Below are 20,552 nucleotides of genomic sequence, written 5' to 3'. Positions count from 1 at the left end.
GAGTTTTGAGTTCCTCATCTGATTTGTTGAATTATACAGGATTTCTGAGAGAGGTCTGTGTCAATTTCTTTAACGCTCTGCCTGAAAACAAAGACACCATGATGCCGAACCTCCTCATGTTAGAAGAAGGCTGGCTTGTTTACAACTGTGATGACGAGTGCTTATCAGGATCAACTAAATGCTGGATTTCAAAAGTGTGTGAAATATATAAAGTTTGCGGCATAGACTCTTTTAAAACCCATCCAAGGGTTTACACACCGGTCTGTTATTGTGGGGATATTTCCACACCTCTAAACATGACACAACACAAAACAAAACATGACTGGCTGCTTTACCTGTCAGTCTTATAGCCTCTTGAGCAGAAGTTGGCCATTCAAAGCGACCAAGGTTCCCAGACCTTCTGTCGTCAGTCTGAAGGTCTTGGCTGGGTGAGACTAATCTATCCATGCCAGGCCTGTACCAGCAAAAAAAAACACACACTCATCTAAATATTTTTTAATTATCATTATTGAAAAAAATCCCAAAATGTATTTAGGTATATCGTTTTTCAGTATCATACATCCCTATGTAGCGACAGCATAGTTATTCCCTGGCAACTATTTAGAACATCCTAGCAACCAGACAGCAGACATCTTAGTATGCTTTACAACCACATAAGCTGCGTCTAATTTCGGAGGCAGTGTCCTCCGAATGTCGCATGTGCCAATACTGGGTTGTCACGATTATGAGATTTGGCCGACGATTAATTGTAAAAAATAGTTAGGGTTATTGCGATTAATTGTCTAATTTAGGGCTTTGGTGATTATGCTGATTATCACGATTAACTGTCTGTTTTTAATTGCTTTCATTATATAATTGTGATTAATTTAAGGGTTCAGTAAATATCTATGATGTTATTTTTTAATCTTTGAGTTATTATTTTGCAGTGTAAGACCAATACCAATACCAATCCAACACCGATGCTATTTTTTTTCCTACATCACTTCAGAGTATCAATACTGTGTTTGTGGAACTAATGGTCACTCTTTTATTTAAACCCTTTGTTAAACAATCCACTAAATACTCACTTCCTCATTACAGAGAAAATCTACAAATGAACAAAAATATATAAGCTACGGAATTAAACTAGCTGACTGTATAAGTATTAGCAGCAAAAATCTTTAAAAACATTTTGGTGCACATTATACAATTTAAACGTTTATTCTGTTAACTATTTCTATTCTTATAAAATACATGCATGAAAATAAGATAGAAATCGTGAGGAAAAGCTTCTAATTATCTTTCTGTGTGCGCAAAACTTTGATAATGTGAAACGCTTCAAACAAAGTGGCGCAAAGCTCTTATGCACATCTGTGGTGCAGAATGATGTGTTTGAAGCAACATAAGTCACAGCTTGCTGGTACAAACAAAGAGAAGAGAAATGAGATGTCAATGAATCCTCAGACCTTTATCTACACATCAAGTATTGTAATGGGAATGTATCATCTTGGAGAGAGAGGTTTACCATGCTGACTGTCATAACTTAACGGGATTTGCTGTTTGAATGCTGAGCGGAAAATAACTGACTGCTGCAGCAGAAGGAAGATCAATTTCTGTAAATTAAATTTAACAATGTAAATATAATTCTATCTCTAACATTAAGATACGAAATGGCTTCAGGCGATGTAGGCTATACCATGCATGAAAATCAAATCTGAAATAACCGCGGTTAGATCAAATAATCACGATTACACAGTTATTTTATTATCATGACAGGCCTATTTGTCGGCCACAAAAACAAGAGTCAGTTTGATACTTTTCTTAAATGAGACAATATTTCATTGCACAGTATTTTTAAAACCAGCAATCCGGGTAAAACAGTCCAAACATGTCTGAAATAGAACAGCTTTGGCTGTGTAAACAGCATCAGGAGCCGAGCAGCAGTTGGTGATAGAACTGTGTGAACATCTGTTTATCGGCAGCCAACACCCTCCTGATATAACAGCATCCTCTCTCATGTTTCCACCCAGCCTCTCTTTCTTCTGGCTTTTCAACTGCTCAGAATGTGTCTAAGATCATGTGTAATGTTTTTTAAGATGGTTTGAAAAGATGTTCATAGAAAGAGTAGCATGTGTGAGGTAAGAGGGTCCGGTTCGAGCTGCTGGACTGAAACTAACCGTCGCTGCTGCTGCTGCACTGAGCTCATGGGAATCATGGGAAAGTGGGGCATCACTGATACACCGTGCAGAGGAGGAACGGAGGAGGATTGCTTTTTCTTTTGTTCTCTCTCTTCCTCACATACCTGCATAAACATCCTACTCAAGCCTCACAAATAACCTTGTGGGCAGCACGCTAACATATAGCACCATTGCACTTCAGATGTACTGAGTTCAAGTCCTGGCTCGTGGACCTTTCTTGACCCTGCCCCCCCCCCTCTCTCCCACTTTCCAAAAATAAATCTGTAAAAAAAAACTGACACATGCAGAGCACAGCATATGTGAGACTTTTCTCTTGCACCTATAGAAGTGTGAATGTACATGTGTAAATGTTCCCCATCGATTAGATTTGCCTCTAGCTCATTGCTGCTGTGAATTTCTGAGAAGTGTTAATTAAGGAAGCGCTTAAGATGTTCCATAAATCCACTTTGGATTTCACTTTGAACGATTTAACCCTATAACCTTTAGATTAACATTATTTTTTAACTCCTAAAACCCCTTTAAAGTGAAATGTGATCAAAATTAAGCCCAGGGTTCACTTTCATTTTTGATGTTTTAAAATTTAGGTTCATTTTACTTTATCTATTTCAAGTGGTTGGATTTGGGGTTTTATCTATTTGCACATTTTGAAGTCTGTATGAAGGGAAAGGGCAACAGGCTAATTGGAAAAACATGCTTATATACCTACATTTTTGCAAGCATCCAAAAATGTACCTGTGTGTATAATTGAAATAACTGAAATGAACATTAATTAAGTGTCAATAAAAACAACAACAACTTTTCATACACATTATGATTGTGGGGCAGATTACTGATTAATAAAGACTTATTTTCAGTTCCTTGCACAATAGTCTGATAAGACCTCCAAAAACTTTTACCATATACATGATTTTTAAGCTGATATATTTTGATGATTACATCACATAACTTGCTTTTTAATGTAATAAACTTGATAAAAAAGCTCTCCTGGTACAGCACTGCACTTAGAAAGTCCTGTGTTATGATAAACGAGCTTATAAAGTAAGCTGAAATGGCATAGTTGCTATAGGAAATATGTTTTAACACAATATTATTGGTTTAGGGTTGGGTTTATTATACGAGGTACATTATTTTCAAAAGCAGTAGAGCATTAACCTTTTAGCGCCACTTGCCAGATACAGTAGTCAAGTGAATTTGAAGTGAATCAAAACCTTTTATCGAAGTTGTCTTAAAACCAAAACAATACCCATTCTTGTCTTTGAACTTTTACGATCCACTTCAAATTTGACTACTGTATTTAATTTCTGAACTGCTGTTATATAACAACCAACATTAAATGTTGCCAGATTCATCCGTTTTGGACAACATTTCTTATATGCTATTTTGTAGTAAATTAATAAGAATTTATAGTATTTTTGTTGATATAGTAAACATTTTTGCCATCCATATGAGGGATTTTCAATGTTTGTTTTGTTTTTGGTCATAAGGATATTTTTTTTTGCAAGCCACCACATGATCATCTCCCTATTGATATTTTGATTTATCTGTATCTTATTTATCTATTTGCGTTATTTATCATGGTACTTAGACGAGGAGATGGTTAATTAGCCGTAATTGTGCATATTATCCAGCACAGCTAAGGTTAGGCTTAAGATAGCTGTGTGTGTTGCGAGGGCGCACACTCACGCTCCTCTCTTTCACAGCTGTGGGACGGCTCAGCTGAATAGTTTCCTAGCAACAACCTAGAGAACGAGGCAGAGAGAGAGAGGGAATGTGACAGGCCAGAGTAGGGGAGGTGATTTGCTGGGAGGAGTGGCCAAAAGCCCAACAACTGTTGCCAGATCGGTAGCGTCTCTGTCCGTATGTGTTCATGTGTGGCTGCATGATCCGTTGGTGCAGGTCGGAGCCAATGTATGTGTATGTGTGACGAGGACAGAGCCAGTTTGGAGAAGAGGTGGCTATAGGTGGAGATACCCGTAGCCATTAGCTGAGGTTTGACAGGACTGGACACTGATATTTCACCTGTTTAGACTGTGGTGAGGGTGGGGATCCTGGAGGGAGACGGGGACACCAAGTCTTGGGCGTCCTCAGCCGATGAGGGCTTAACCAGCACGGGTGGAGAGGATGGAGGTGATGGATCTTCATTACTGAGCGGCGGGGTAAGAGGATGAGATGAGAAAACTCGCATGTGTGAACGTTTGCTGCAGCCAAGTAAAGTCCATTGTTCCTGCTCTTCCTCTCATGTTCTTCTCTAAACCGCTTTCCTAGTAGTCAATGTAGATGCGCTGTAATAATCATCTTCTCTCAACAGGGATGCTGAGAAGCTCTAGTACATAAGAATTTCATCTCTTTGACACCCAGTGGCACTTTAAAGCATTAAAGCTTAATGAAATGACAACATATTAAGAAATCTTTGCATTCAAGTGCAAGATATGAAGGCTCTGTGTGTGGTGGAATTCACAACCAGTCTGTGTGTTACCCAAACGCTACACCTGCCTTTGAATGACAAGAGAGCCAGCCTGGGTTGTGTGGTAATCTGTTGGAGGGGAGAGGGGTCATGCTATTGAAATGCTAATCAGACAGTGAGTGTTTGGACTGCTTGTGTGTGTTTGGACTGTGTGTTGATGCGTTTTTGGCGGTGCGTGTGTGTGTTCATGTCTGCCTTCGTCTACTGAACAACCACTGGTGACCCCATTGTTTCTGTTTTCCGTTTACTCTGTTTCTTAAATGCCAGACTGGTGAAAAAAGCTGTTTGTGGTGATAGAAACGCCTCTATTTTGCACCTCAAATGAGACTAATGGTGAATAAAAACTAGCAGACTGATTGTTGTTGTAAGTGGACATGCTTGTAAACTTAAACAGTTAATTCTGTGTCTCCTGGGAGCAGGGCTAATGGTGTGCGCTGGCAGTTGTAGTGGAGTTGGGGGTTGTCGCAGGGGAGGGACCATGGAGTTTTGAATACGGCTGATAGTTAGAAGGGGCTATGGGAACATGAAAGGGGAGGTTGAGTGTGCTGGTTTGGGAAGCCTCTCTGATGGTTAATGACCACCTGCTGGTAGTGCCACATCCATATTGTGTTTGTATGAATGTGTGTGTATCTTAATGTTGCAGTAACGTTATTCTTCTGGCAATGGACAATTTAGAAAGGGCAAGGAACAATAGGGATAGACGTCCATTAAAATTCCTTCCCTGGTGCTTGCCTTTACTCTTGTGATTTATTTTGCCACAGAGGCTAAATACAAGGCCCTGTTCCCTCACTATGGAAGACATTTAGTCATAAGCCATAAACACGGCATATGGGTGGTTGAAATAACATTGTTTAAATTAAGCATAAATGTATCATATAATGCATTAGTATATTGGATGACAGTACCTGCCCTGTCTAGGATTTTAATAATTGTCAGTAATATTATTACAAATTAAAATAGCTGTTTTCTAATTGAATATATTTTAAAATGTAATTTATTTCTATGGTGGCAAAGCTGAATTTCATTACTCCAGTCTTCAGTGTCACATGATCCTGCAGAAATCAGTCTAAGGGGGCTTTCACACTGGAAGTTTAGTGCGGAACGGGGCACAGTTCGCATGAAAAATCGCTAATGTGAACGCTGTCATCGGACCCTGGTGCGCACTGGGGTACCGAACCCAAGACTACTTGGAGAAGGTGGTCTGAGTTAGGTTGCTCCTGAACTGTGGTGCGGTTCGCGTAAATGTGCAAGCAACACGGACTCGGGTGCGCACTTGTTCAGGAAGTAAATTATCCCGCGCATGCGTAACACTGTCAATATCATTGTTTCCTCAACACACGAGACCCGAGGTAGATTTTACACACTCCTAAACGTCAAAATTAAAATCAAATAATGAAAATAATTAAAAGTAATTATTATACTGTGCATAACAGCACCAAAATAACAAAAAAATTACAAATATGTTTAGTCGCGTTGTGTTTTATTAGTTAAACGAATGCAAATCTTCCACCAAGAAAAACTGTTCCTAGCAAGAGTACAGCGCCAAATTCAGTTACCCGGAGGAGTCTGTGTTATCAGCTTTCACCGGTTGTTATCGAGGGATACATACCTCTGAATGTCGGGACTGACCAATCAGAATCAAGTAAAGGTAGTTTTAGATTGTAGAACTTTTCTTCTAACTTTTGCGTGCTTTAATGTCATCCACCCTTAGTCAGTACAAGCTGATCCTGTATACAAAGGTACTGTTCTTAAGTCAATCCAGTTCTCTTGTCTTCTGCATTAAAGATTAGTCAGCTGGTCTGACAGCTTGAGATATCGATCCGTTATGAAATGCTGTATCAGGCTTGGTTATTATTGCATGGGGGGCAGAGAATCTGTGCATGACTAAGGCCACTATATGCACCACCATAACTCATGGATGTTATAATGGAAAGCCCAGCAAAAGGTATAATTCAGTGTTATAGTTGGGACAAAAGGTTGACTGCAGTTTGGACACTCTGAAACCCAATAATGTGGTGCATCCAGACTATTGCTCTTGAGATCTCTGCCAAGGGAGAGGGGTGGATGAATACTTTGTTACTGACCCTTTAAAGTCAGTGGTACACTTTTATGATTGAGCCCAGATCTTAGATCAACTTAACTAAGAACCATATTTCCACTCGTCTTGACATGTCTTGCTTTCAAAGGGACGCCTACACATGCTGTGGTATAATACGGTAATTTGCTTAGCCAAGAGCCCCTGCGGTACTGATTGTGTAACTGCAGCTCTAGTTGGCCTTTCTGTGCGTTTGTTTGGTTACCATTTTCAAGGTTAATAAAGAGTTGAAAGGTGTTTTGCATTGCATTGACACTGTCCAGAGAAGGGCCACCGACAGTTTTAGAGCCCCGAGAGCTGGATTATGACTCATGGCTCCTGGTAAATCCACACTGTCTTTTGTCTGCTGACTCTGTAGGCAGCGAGATGGCTAGCTATCCAGCTGCATTTCCACTGAGATCTCAAACAAAACCAGCCAAGCGCACCTGATACAGAAAATGAGCAGCCAGCTTGAATGTCCCCCGCAATGTTTCTGTTGTCACTAGTGTGTTATACTATATATAACGGTGTTATACTTTAGTGGACTAAAGTGTTTGATCTTAGCTATAGCAGGTTAACAGGTTCAATAGGGTCATTAGCCAAAACTAGCATTTAGCAAAAACATTAATGTTAAAGTTAAGGCCATTTCAAAATATAGTGTTTAAACTCTATCTCGTACATATAGTTTTGAGGTAGATGCTAAATAGATTTGAGATGTAGGGTGGTCCAAAATCTTTGTTTGGATTGGTTTGTTACATGAAAAATCTCCAAAAAGAGCAGCTAGGACTGTGTGTGTCAGGGATTGCTGTTGTCATGAGAAATTTGAGAGGTTTTTCTGTCATGTTTATGTGCACACTTGACATTTCTTGTGAGCCGCACTTGAAAAGGCTGTGAACATGATGGTGCTTTGGGTGCTAGCCAGAATTGAATGTTGTGTTTGTTTGTGTGGGTTGCTCTCATCTTAAATGTCAGATCTGTAAAGAAGTGCTGTTCTTCTACAGATTTTTTGAGAAAAATCAAACCACATCTAAACATTAGTAAAAAAAAGAAAAAAATACTTGCTCTGCTTTCACAGAGGGAAATCGAATAATGGAGGAGCATTCCTAAATCACTCATCTCCTCCTGGACTTCACAGACAAAACTTCTCTATTATTTATAGATCAGAGAGCTTTGGGACATGTTGTACATTTGAATGTTTTCAGGCATGCTCTGAGACAAAGAAATAGTGTTACATCAAATACGTTTAATCCACTACCATTCAAAAATTTGGGGTTCGAGATTAGATTTATTTAATCAAGAATACAGAAAGCATTTTTTATTGTGAATATATTATTACAACTTAAAACAACAGATTTTTATTTGAATATATTTTAAAGTGTAATTTATTTCTGTGACGATAAAGCAGAATTTTCAGCAGCCATTGTTCCAGTCTTCAGCGTTAAAATGATCCTTCATTCAATCATTCTGATATGCTCATTTTCTGCTCAAGAAACATTTCTTATTTTTATAAATGGTGAAAGCATTTTTGTGGAAACTGATACTTTTTTCAGATTTCTACGATGAAAGGAAAGTTCAAGAGAACTGTGTTGATTTGAAGTAGAAATCTTTTGTAGCATTGTCTTTTCTTCGACTTTTAATATTTGTAATTCATCCTTGCTGAATAAAAGTAATTATTTCTTTAAAAAATAAACTTTTGAATAGTAATGTGCTTTCTGACCACTTCATTTAATCCACTCGCTTGATGAGAGAACTTTCTTTATTGGACTGTCCCTTTAAGCCAAGTAATAAAAGGTTATTGCTGTTGTCCAATAATGACACATAAAAGTGTGCTTGATTACACAATAACCATTGACAGATTCCCACTTATACAGCAGCCGTGATTGGGCATCACTATGTGTTTGAATCAATACCTGGCTGCATATTCAGAGCAGAGTCACTGGCTTTTTAATAATAAGCCCACTGTAAGCAATGTGGACACATTGGTGGGTGTATTTTAGCTCTTAACATCCCAGATATTGGATTTTAGCTGTGTTTAAGCTACGATGCAACTTAGTCTGTACTCAGCAATAATGCAGGAAACACTGGAGGCATGGGGGATCAGCAGTACTGCAGCATGACTGTATCTGTCCGTCATGTTAACCTTAAACATCAGTAAAGAGCTAAGTCTGCAAACTGGCCCTGCTATGATTTTCAACAGTAAATCGAAACATCATCTGTAATTATTAGTCATACTCAATTTTAAAACAACTGCATTAAAGTGAAGCTTCCCTTCAATTGTATTTATTTCAAAGAAAATGTGTATTTATAATATATATAATTCACAAATCATGCTTACTGTAAGTTAATCAGTCACATAAAATCAAATCACTTCACTGTCACTACACCATGGACACAGAGTAATGGTGAGTGAAAAGATAATAGCAATTTCTTATCCGCTTTCATCAGTGAAATACATATGAGTAAATGTGATATATGGAGTTTTTGGTTTATAATATGATGTGGAGTATTTTGTGTATTCATGCATGCCTAACATTTAAATCAGTCTGTCAGTAGTACAGTGTTAATAATGAATGTTAAGTCTAGACATTCCAGACAGTTCTGTCGAAGTGGGTGGGGGAGATTCAGGTCGGGATGGACCAAAAGTGGTCTTAGTTTCCAGCTAATTTATCTGGGGTCTCACTGCAGGAGACCCCTGCAACCCATCTTACATTACTGCAGTCAGAGTGTATCTGATAGGGCTGCATTCATCAGTCGCTGCTCTGCAGGGGGGACCTCTGTCAAAGCTTTACATTAGCAGTGTACAGATATATCAGTCATCAGTAATCTGCTCTTATCTCCAAAGATGCAGACATGTGGGAAGAATCAAAGTTTTACTCAGATTTGCGACTAGACCTGTGATGTTTAATCCTGCGGCCGGCCTTTACATTTCCTTTCCGTCCCAGATCAGACCAGAATATATTTTTCTTTTTTTAGGCTTTACCTCTAGCCATTTTTAATAAATGCACAAGATTAGTTTAAACACACTGCAGATTTTAGTAATCAGGATAAGTTGTAAATAAAGATTATTGGAGTATGTTGGACAAGAAAATACCCTTAGTCATTTTAGTTCAACATGTTGTGCTTAATTCTGAGTCACTGCTTTGTAAAAGTTACTAGCAATTTCTGTGAGATTCCTGCTCCAGTTTTTTATTTTTTAGTGTATGTCTCCTTTCCTAAATCTACCATGTGGTGCGAGCGGAGAAGTGAGCAAAAAAAATTACATGTGACCTACAAAGGAAGGGGAGGGGCTCGCTGAGGTGTGAATGTGAGAGGGGTCACTACACACTAGCACACTGCTGTACTCACCGAGATACACTCTGATAGTATTGAGTACAGAAAAAGACAAACCTAAAATAGGGAAGAGGGGAAAATATGGTTTAGCATAAAGCGCAAGGGATCAAAGCAACACAGTCTCACTCTCTACTCGTCAAATGTCTGACGCATGGTCAAGTGATCTGGCGTCACTTTTTTGACGCACTGGGTATACCTTTGGCGTTATTTTTCAACGTGCAGGTTAGTCCGATAGACTTCTATAGAACTCAGTAGCGTTTATATTTGACGTCTTGGTTCAGCACACCGCAACTACACTGAATAAATAAAAATAAATAATAGGCTACAAAAATATATATATATATATGACAGAGATCGTTTTTATCTGGCCCTCCAACTTGTTTTTGAGGTTTAAATATTCTCGCAATCTGATATTAGAGTGATCTCTGTGCCAAAGCTTAGCGCGTTCATCAGTGGTGAGTTTAACAACACTCAACTGCAGGTAAAACAGCACTCAGCGGTGAGTTTGACCAAAGCAACACTCAACTGCAGGGAAAACGGCATAAAAAGGTGAGTTTAACAACGCTCCAATGCGCGTGCAAGTAAGCAGTTTAACCGTTTTCTTACACACCATTCTCGCTTATCGCTTATTCATAGTTCATCATCTCTATGAAATCACGTTCAAGAAGTCTCATTCAGCACACATCGCGATACTTGCCATCAGTTTCCATGTGCCACAGGGTCGGTGAGTAGATATAATTACGCTCTTTTAATGCCTGTTATAAAATTTATTCTGTCTTTATTAATCAGATTAGCACCATATTGTTTACTCGCTGTATTATATCAGTCATCCGCGGCTGTCTTTGAGTTTCATTGCGTTTAACTAAGTGAACACACCTGCTAACTAGTGTGATTAAACCCTGTCGGTCACGTGACGTGCCATAGACTTTCAATATATTCATTTCATGTCAAAGATGTAAATTTGTAGTAAAATCATGGTAACCACGGCATGTACAATAGCAACAAATTAAATTTGAAGTTGAAACCCAGGAACGGGACATTTACCATGTTTTTACCTCAGTAACTGTAGTTCTACTATGGTATATTAATAATCAATACAACAATAAAATAATCATCAAACTAACTTTGGTTGTACAACTGTAATTGTCGTTTTTGATGTGCTTTTATATTACAGATATCACACATTTACTGTACCATGCTTTTGATACATTTTTATGTAAATCCAAAAAAAGTAAATGAATGAAAGGACACATTTTTCCCTTCCTGCAGTTCATTCATATCAGTTTATATTTTAAATATTTTGCTCACAAAACATTATTAAAATTCTGTTTATAATTCTATTTTATTCTACCCCTCCCCCTTTCTTATTTTTATTATTATGTATTTTTTTTTTAGCTGAAAAGATGTAAAGGAAGCAGTCATCCCTGTGGTTTTGTGGAGAGGTTTTCCTTCAGAAATGGAGAAGACTGAAAGCTGAGGAGGCAGACATTTGCAGCAGTAAGTCTGTGTTGGTTTTACCTTTTTATCAAACTGCTGTTATAAATTGCACAGCATTTGTTGTTTCTTAAACTTTTGCACTGTCCAAATACCCACACTTGCCATCTTTGCACTTGACCAATCGATTATTTATTTGACGTATTTCCTATGTTTAGGCCAAGTGTTCGAGTGAGCATGGTGACCACAAGTGTGTGTCGAGCTTTTCATGACCTGATGACAGTGGTTCCCAATCCTGATCCTGGAGAACCCAGCACTGCACGGTTTTGGCGTCTCTCTTATCTCACAAACACACTTTTGAGGTCTTGGAGTCTTCACTGATGAGCTGATGAGTTGAATCAGGTGTGTTTGATCAGGGAGACATCTCAAATGTGCAGTGTTGGGCTTCTCCAGGACCAGGATTGGGAGCCACTGCCTTACGGGACACACTTAAGTGTTTACAGAGATTTTTTTTTTTTTTTTTTGATTATTATTCAACTTTGCATTTTAAAAGAAATTCTAATTCTCTTTTCATTAGTCCCTATTACAGAGGACAATTAAATTTTTGGGGCTTCTAATTAAGTGAAAAAAAAGCAGTTGCAAATGATGTACAAAATAAATATACTTTTCTGTACACCAAGAAAACATGCAACACTTTGTTTTACTTCCAAATTATTCTCAGTATCTAATTATTATTATTATTATTATTAATAATAATATTTCACATACATTGGAAAGGTTTCCGTGAGCAGATCAATTACACTACTGATAACATTCCTTTAAGCATGTAATATATTTTTTTATAATTCATATGAATATAGCTTGCTATTATTGACTAGCTTTTAATAATAGATGCATTTAATATATAATTATACAGCATCTTTACAGAGGCTGGTTTTATGGTCTAAAAGTAGCATGTAATAATATTTCCTTCCTTTCTGTCTTTCAGGATTGTTCGCAGATAATGATGTTCTTCTCGATCATGCACAAGGACTCACCTCTTTAACTCTTTATCTTCCCAACACACACAGAAATGCTCCCTTTATCAGTGTTTAGACTTTGCAGTGCAGTTTTGTTTTAGTTCTAAGCTTATAATGAATACATTGTGACCTTCCAGCAACCCATATATTGTATACAGAACCAGTGATCAAAACAATGGTTGAAAATAGTATTTTTATATTGATAAAGCATTGTGTTCTCTTTTTCAAGCTTCATACAGTAAACTTTACTTCTGGTGCTTTTATCATAAAAAAACAAACATCAGTTCTCATCAGGAGTTTTCGTAAAGGACGTATTCATGCACAGCCATCCCCTAGTTCCAGTCATGAAGTGAATGATGTTATTGTCAGTTTTATTTCTGCAATTTTATGTAGCAGGTGTTTGTTTTCCTGAACGTTATCTTTCTTCCATTGTTCGGACAATCAGTGTTTATTTGATGCTGTGCTGATGGAGGTTTATAGATGATATTGCACACTTGACATGCATGTCTTCATGGTCTTTATTTTCTGAGTTTGAAACAGTGTGTTGTATCACTTTTTGGTCAAATAAATTCTTCAGTGTTCTCTGAAAGACTATCTGTATTTACTTTTTTTTTAAATAAAAGTATTTGCAAAGAATTTTTATTCTTCATAGTGGCAAAAACAACTTATTGACAGAGGATGCAGTGCAGTTATATGGGCAATTTGTCTTTGAATCAGTTTTTTTAACTCTGTTTTTATTGCTAGAGTTCAATTGGTAAAGAATGGCAAATCACAGAAAAACTAAAGTGAATAATTTTTATAGATTTAAAACAAAACAACATGCAATTTAAATGTTACAAGCTAATCATTTGATTAGAAAATGCACCTGTCTTTGAAAAAAAAAAAAAAAGATTTAATGAGAGGAATCGGTTCGATAGAACTGCGAATGCTGGCCATGTGCTCATCAATATTGCCCAATTTTTGTCAAGCTGAAAACAATAATTAGCGCATTTGCATTATTGTTGGAGGAAGGTGTAGACGTTAATAAAACACAATCTAATAGGTAGCAAATGTTATTGATTGTTAACCAATCTATCCCTTCAGCCGAAAAACGAAAGTCATCGGTCATAAATGGATAAGGAAGCGTGACGCCGCTGCTCAGCTTTGATATCATTGGCTGTCAATGTCCCTTGTCATCGCAGGGTTGTCTGTGGTTGGACTATCCTTTAACCCATACTAAACAGCGCATCGTGTTACAGAAGAACGTTTTGCTACTATTATCACATTAGTAATATATTAAGTCAACAATTAAGGGTTGCTATGTTGAGGAAAATTACCTCTTTAGCGAGATCCTAACCCTAACCCTAATCATAACTTCGATGAACTACAAAAAACAGCCCCTAGTTTCGCCTTTCCATATATAGAACGACGGAGGCTTGTGGGTAATGTAGTTTAAATCGTTTTATTGACGAAATGAAATAAATAATATATTTAATGGAAAACTGGATATATGAATAGTTTCATTGTGTAAACCTCTATGATATAATTGAAAGACAGAGTGAAATTTGGTATTTTAGAGGGAGCAATATTTAAAATGGCTTTATGAAACATTTCCATTTATTTCTGAAAACTGTGCCCGACATTATTTTATCAGCATAGCATAAGTAAAAATTCTTCTGGTTTTCTCTTTGATTCATTAATTGGACTCTGATTTACAGCCATTTCAAATGTACAGTTTTTGGCTCTTCCGGGGGGTGCTACTGGGCCCCTGGGGGTAGAAGGGCAGTAAAACCTACATGTATGTATTCTCCTCATAATGGACAACAAACTGAGCTGAGTCACATTTATATCTGACAGTTTTCATAGACTAACCTTTTCTTATTCTTATGTCATGAGCAGTAAAGCTTTTGACAGGACATGGTGAGGCCATCTGATGAAACATGGCAAAATTAGAAAGAAATGATTTAATAATAAAAATTATAGATTATTTATTTTATTTTTGAAGTTAACAGTAATAAATATAATGGATAAACCTGCAACAACATGCCATTATCTATTCCCCACTGTTAAGCAGTAATCAAGGACAATTTATACACATTGTGATACTTCACTTTTCCACAAGGAATAATTCATGGAGTACTCAGAATACTATATATATTAACTAATTAGCAACAATCAGTGTAAAAATGTCCTCCTCATCCCCTTATCTGGGTCCTCAGATGCTGAACATCAGTAATGTGCATGCTCTTGGATTTAATGCAGTACAAGATCCATGTTGATCATTCCTGCTACATTCTCAGTTATCCCTCAAGTGTTTGTAACTATAAAGTAAATGGCTTTTCAAAATAATTCATCTAGTAAATCCCTTTATATAGATATATAGGCATATTTGTGATTAAATATATACAATAATAACTTTCTGGTGTATTGTTGTTCCAGATGTCATTAATGTTTAAGCAAAAAATAATCCTGGTAATTAATATTTAGTTTTTCAAGTGTAGAATAAACCCATAGTAGCCTACAGCATCTAGTAAAATTATGAATTTACCAAGAATTTTCAACACACAATATTCACCATATTAATTTTATTGAAGCATAGACTATGAAGTTGATAAAGTAGCTTCAAGACAAACACAATTCAAGGAAAATAATAAAGGATCAAAAATTCATTAATATCATAAATTAATCAGTTCACACAGATGAGTGATGAAATGTCCTTAAAAGTAAAAATAATCCATCCAGTCAACTGTGATACAGATCATGTGATGCATATAAGACATGTGATACTGTTCCAGAAAATAATGATTCCCATCATCACATCTAAACTGGTTTCATCTCCCCATCGTGATCTTCTTCTCTCGTGTCTGGAAACTGTTTGTGGTTGATATCCAGCACTGATGTGGTGTAGCTTCTCTCAGCCAGAGGATCTCTCAGTCCTAAGATCCCAGACCTGGTCAAAGTGAAACAAACAATACAGATTAAGTTGTTTAATTGACAGAGAGCTCAGTTTATGTTCTGTGTGATTTTAGCAGGGTGAGCAACTATGACCCTTGTAGTACTGTACACTTACCATTCTTCAAGCTGTTTTGAGACCTTTTGAGAAGGTTTTTCTCTGAAGACAATTTACCACATCCTCTTCTTTCAGTCCTTTCAAGAGCATCACTTGGTCAAAACCCCTCGTTTGGCTGATGAGATCATCTGTACAAATTAAAATACTGCAATAAAAATTTCATTCTGCAAGAATTAAGGCAAAGGACTTGCTCATGAGACACCCCTTAGCATGTGACAGAATTTTTTGCCTCTATAATTCATCTATTGTTGCAGTAAATGTGTCTTTTTTCCCTCTCTAATTTATCTTCAAAGTTCCTGACTTCTCTCACAAATGTGTTTTAGTGTAAGGCCTGGCTTCAAACCAATCAACTATCAATCCACAATTTATAATACAACATTTATGAAACAATGAAATAATGTAAACCACTTACATAAAACTTGTATTCTTTTATTTAAGACAAACAGTTGGTGTTTTTTTTTTTTTTTTTTTTTACTTAAAGTTTAAAAATATTCCAGTCACACTTTGCCTACATGATTTAATTGTAATAGCTGTAAATAATTTTTTTTTTTATTAAGAATAAAAACATAGAAAGAATAAATTACGGCTGAGATGAACAGTCCTGTGAGATAAAATCATAAAGTGCTGTAACACATAACACAGCATTGCACAGCATTGCTTCAACACACACATACCAGAGGACTTCTGTCTTTGTTTGGGCTCAAGATGGCCGTCTTCATTCCTCATCCTGAGCAAATCATTTCCTTGGTCTTCCTTCTCTTCTGAAAAACAAGATAATCTTACTCTGTGTGCAATTAACATTGCTCATTAAACATATAATTAAGTTAATTTAAAATAAGATTCAGACCAGAGCATTTGATGAGTAAATGTTGATTCAAAAATATTTTAAACAAATGTACCTGGGAAGAGCTGATCATGGCAAGATTCGCTGAGACTCAGTAACAGCTCTTTTAGATTTTAGGAAGGTTTGTGAGGGTTGGCTCTTAAAAGAGCTGTTGAGCTTGAACAGCATTATCTGCAAACAATCCTGTAAGACAGAAAGAAAGAAAAATATTACTACATTACATGCATCTTATACATTACTGTGCGTATGTGTGTGTGTAATTATACAGCTATATTCATATATATATAAAAAAAAAATATTACAAGCTAACAGGACTGTTATCAGTAGTGCGCAAGTCTTAATAATGCCAAAGCGCAGTGCCCTTAATGAACACTAAACCCACATTATCTCCAATACCGCTCCGGAGCTCTATACCAGGCTTAGTGTATCCCATCATGCATCAATTTTTGGAATAAATTGTGAGACCTTTTGTCGAGTTCTCACAAGGGGTCACGGAAACCTTTACAATGTATGTAAAATATTATTAATAATAATAATAATAATAATAATAATAATTAGATATTGAAAATAATTTTTCAATTAATTTATTTTAAAATGCAAAGTTGAATGATCAAACTAAAAATCTCTGTAAACACTTAAGTGTGTCCCATAAGGCAGTGGCTCCCAATCCTGGTCCTGGAGAAGCCCAACACTGCACATTTAAGATGTCTCCCTGATCAAACACACCTGATTCAACTCATCAGCTCATCAGTGAAGACTCCAAGACCTCAAAAGTGTGTTTGTGAGATAAGAGAGACGCCAAAACCGTGCAGTGCTGGGGTTCTCCAGGATCAGGAACGGGAACCACTGTCATCAGGTCATGAAAAGCTCGACACACACTTGTGGTCACCATGCTCACTCGAACACTTGGCCTAAACATAGGAAATACGTCAAATAAATAATCGATTGGTCAAGTGCAAAGATGGTAAGTGTGGGTATTTGGACAGTGCAAAAGTTTAAGAAACAACAAATGCTGTGCAATTTATAACAGCAGTTTGATAAAAAGGTAAAACCAACACAGACTTACTGCTGCAAATGTCTGCCTCCGCAGCTTTTTGTCTTCTCCATTTCTGAAGGAAAACCTCTCCACAAACACCACAGGGATGACTGCTTCCTTTACATCTTTTCAGCTAAAAAAAAAATACATAATAATAAAAATAAGAAAGGGGGAGGGGTAGAATAAAATAGAATTATAAACAGAATTTTAATAATGTTTTGTGAGCAAAATATTTAAAATATAAACTGATATGAATGAACTGCAGGAAGGGAAAAATGTTTCCTTTTATTTATTTACTTTTTTTGGATTTACATAAAAAGGTATCAAAAGCATGATACAGTAAATGTGTGATATCTGTAATATAAAAGCACATCAAAAACGACCATTACAGTTGTACAACCAAAGTTAGTTTGATGATTATTGTATTGTTGTATTGGTTATTAATATACCATAGTAGAACTACAGTTACTGTGGCAAAAACATGGAAAATGTCCCGTTCCTGGGTTTTAACTTCAAATTTAATTTGTTGCTATTGTACATGCCGTGGTTACCATGATTTTACTACAAATTTACATCTTTGACATGAAATGAATATATTGAAAGTCTATGGCACGTCACGTGACCGACAGGGTTTAATCACACTAGTTAGCAGGTGTGTTCACTTAGTTAAACGCAATGAAACTCAAAGACAGCCGCGGATGACTGATATAATACAGCGAGTAAACAATATGGTGCTAATCTGATTAATAAAGACAGAATAAATTTTATAACAGGCATTAAAAGAGCGTAATTATATCTACTCACCGACCCTGTGGCACATGGAAACTGATGGCAAGTATCGCGATGTGTGCTGAATGAGACTTCTTGAACGTGATTTCATAGAGATGATGAACTATGAATAAGCGATAAGCGAAATTGGTTGTAAGAAAACGGTTAAACTGCTTACTTGCACGCGCCTTGGAGCGTTGTTAAACTCACCTTTTATGTCGTTTTCCCTGCAGTTGAGCGTTGCTTTGGTCAAACTCACCGCTGAGTGCTGTTTTACCTGCAGTTGAGTGTTGTTAAACTCACCACTGATGAACGCGCTAAGCTTTGGCACAGAGATCACTTTGATATCAGATTGCGAGAATATTTAAACCCTTAAAAACAAGTTGGAGGGCCAGATAAAAACGATCTCTGTCATATATAATTTTTTTTGTAGCCTATTATTTATTTTTATTTATTCAGTGTAGTTGCGGTGTGCTGAACCAAGACGTCAAATTTAAACGCTGCTGAGTTCCATAGAAGTCTATTGGACTAACCTGCACGTTGAAAAATAACGCCAAAGGTATACCCAGTGCGTCAAAAAAGTGACGCCAGATCACTTGACCATGCGTCAGACATTTGACGAGTAGAGAGTGAGACTGTGTTGATCAAAGAAGAGCAGAGCAGCTGCTTATAAGATTCTTGTGCTAATCAAGCAGTAGTAATGTTGAGAGTGTAGGAAAGATCTCTATCAGCATTAGATGTATTAGGGACCATAAGTCAATAATTTATTTAAATATTGAACTGCCTTGCATTTATTTTTAAGAAATTTACTTTTTTATTTTTTAAGAAAGAATTACTATTTTAACCAACAAAAAATGGTTTGAAGTCAGTTAATTACATTTTTTGTTGTAGTTTGTCAGTTGGAAATATCAGTTTACATTTCCATACAATCATTTTGTCATTAATTATAATAATCATTGTTAAAAAAACAATGAGCCACTGGGCAACATCAGCTGATTCCCATTGTCCCCCTGCCATTGAGATGTGACATGCATTTTAATTAAGTAAATTAATATTTTGAACTGTACTTGTTGTAGGACAGAATGGATATAAAAAAAAAAAAAAGATCAGACCTTGTGAGAGAGAGCAGTGAGAGTACGGTGTAAATTATTGGTATAAATTAAATGGGGAATATTTATATCTTATTTCATTATGAGAGCACCATGAGAGCACGTTTTGTTTTTTGAGACTGGATGTCTCTTCAATGCAGCCTAAGTCCTCATCCTTTTCTTCTTCTTATTAAACTTACTATATGTTAATCAACTGAAATGTTTCACACCAGTTCAACATGATGATCTTTATGTATGAAATATGATAAAGCCAGAAATATTTACAGTATGTCCTTGGTGTCACTTCTGGGGTTAATGGGCAAAGTTTCCATAACCTTTGACCCATTATCTTTTCTGTCCCCCTGAGAGAGGTTTTCTTATTTCAGAAAGTTCTTATTTCACCTCAGTAAGTCCTGTGTATGAAGAGACCACACAGTGAGTCAGGGTAATCTGTTCTAGTTTTAATCTTGCATTTGCATTGGATTTTGAGCAATATGACTTTTTTATGTTTTCTGTGATATCTATTTTCAGCACGGGGAGGGGAGTCTGGGACCCCCGATCATTGTGTGCACGCGACCGTACCCAGAGTGCCAGCTGTATTCTGATGAGGAAGGAATGGTCGGACGGGACATGCAGGAGGCAGACATGGACAGTGCAGGAGACAGCGGGGCAGGGTCTGAATCTTCTGAAGGAGGACGTCCTGATGAGAAAGAAGGACTGACTGGACTCTTTCTACGTGGAAACAGGTCAGCATCATGGGTGATTAGGTTTTTGTTGTTGTTGTTTTCACATTTTTTGAGCTTAAGAACTAATCAACAGTCAGGATGAGTACATAAAGCGAGACCTGCGACCTGTCTCTTTGGTGTAGCTGTGGTCAGATGGTGTCGTCAGCAGCAGCTTCAGTGATCTCAGTGGAGGAGCAGTTTGAGGACTATGGAGAGGGAGAAGATGTGGACTTCACTCCCAGCAGCCCCATCCCTGATGATGACACACGTACCAATGGTTTCTCTGACTTGGGCTCGTCTCTGCCCTCCAGGTTAACTAACTCACTTTAGTACACACCTCTCCCCTAAAATACTGACATATAGTGTTATTCTGTATGATCGGTTTCATTTGATTGCATGAATGAATAAGGGAGAAAAGCATGAAACCAGGAAAAAAATCCAAGCCAAAACAAATAGAAAGAAATAAGAAATAAATAGTTTTGAATAATTATTATTTTCATGGCAATTAAAGAAATCCTTACCCCAAACATATGCATTATGGTAA

General features: G+C 37.0%; 1 protein-coding gene and 3 long non-coding RNA genes across 5 annotated transcripts in view; 2 read left to right on the top strand and 2 right to left on the bottom strand.

The window, feature by feature from the left end:
* The window catches only part of LOC127951056 (rab11 family-interacting protein 4A-like), a 52,554-nt gene that overhangs the window by 17,478 nt on the left and 14,524 nt on the right, over positions 1–20,552 (top strand). The window contains exons 1-3 of one of the 2 annotated variants that reach the window (XM_052548691.1): positions 3,955–4,333; positions 19,815–20,029; positions 20,152–20,319. In XM_052548691.1, coding sequence (XP_052404651.1) covers positions 19,899–20,029; positions 20,152–20,319 — 299 coding nt within the window. In that variant the 5' untranslated portion in view covers positions 3,955–4,333; positions 19,815–19,898. Of the gene's footprint in view, positions 1–3,954; positions 4,334–19,814; positions 20,030–20,151; positions 20,320–20,552 lie in introns of those variants that run through there. The other variant, XM_052548681.1, reaches the window with a different exon arrangement.
* LOC127951066 (uncharacterized) lies at positions 4,357–13,087 on the top strand. The gene is made up of 4 exons (XR_008152582.1): positions 4,357–10,594; positions 10,682–10,769; positions 11,441–11,542; positions 12,468–13,087. It is a non-coding gene; the product is annotated as an uncharacterized LOC127951066 (long non-coding RNA).
* On the bottom strand, positions 15,048–15,655 carry LOC127951079 (uncharacterized). Its single transcript, XR_008152585.1, has 2 exons — positions 15,548–15,655; positions 15,048–15,427 (listed from the first exon to the last, which is right to left on the bottom strand). It is a non-coding gene; the product is annotated as an uncharacterized LOC127951079 (long non-coding RNA).
* LOC127951073 (uncharacterized) lies at positions 16,235–18,735 on the bottom strand. Its single transcript, XR_008152583.1, has 4 exons — positions 18,406–18,735; positions 18,232–18,319; positions 17,458–17,560; positions 16,235–16,574 (listed from the first exon to the last, which is right to left on the bottom strand). It is a non-coding gene; the product is annotated as an uncharacterized LOC127951073 (long non-coding RNA).

The sequence above is a fragment of the Carassius gibelio genome, chromosome A3, assembly GCF_023724105.1.
Source record: "Carassius gibelio isolate Cgi1373 ecotype wild population from Czech Republic chromosome A3, carGib1.2-hapl.c, whole genome shotgun sequence".
Taxonomy (NCBI): Eukaryota; Metazoa; Chordata; class Actinopteri; order Cypriniformes; family Cyprinidae; genus Carassius; species Carassius gibelio.
This window is presented reverse-complemented; position numbering and strand designations above follow the sequence as displayed.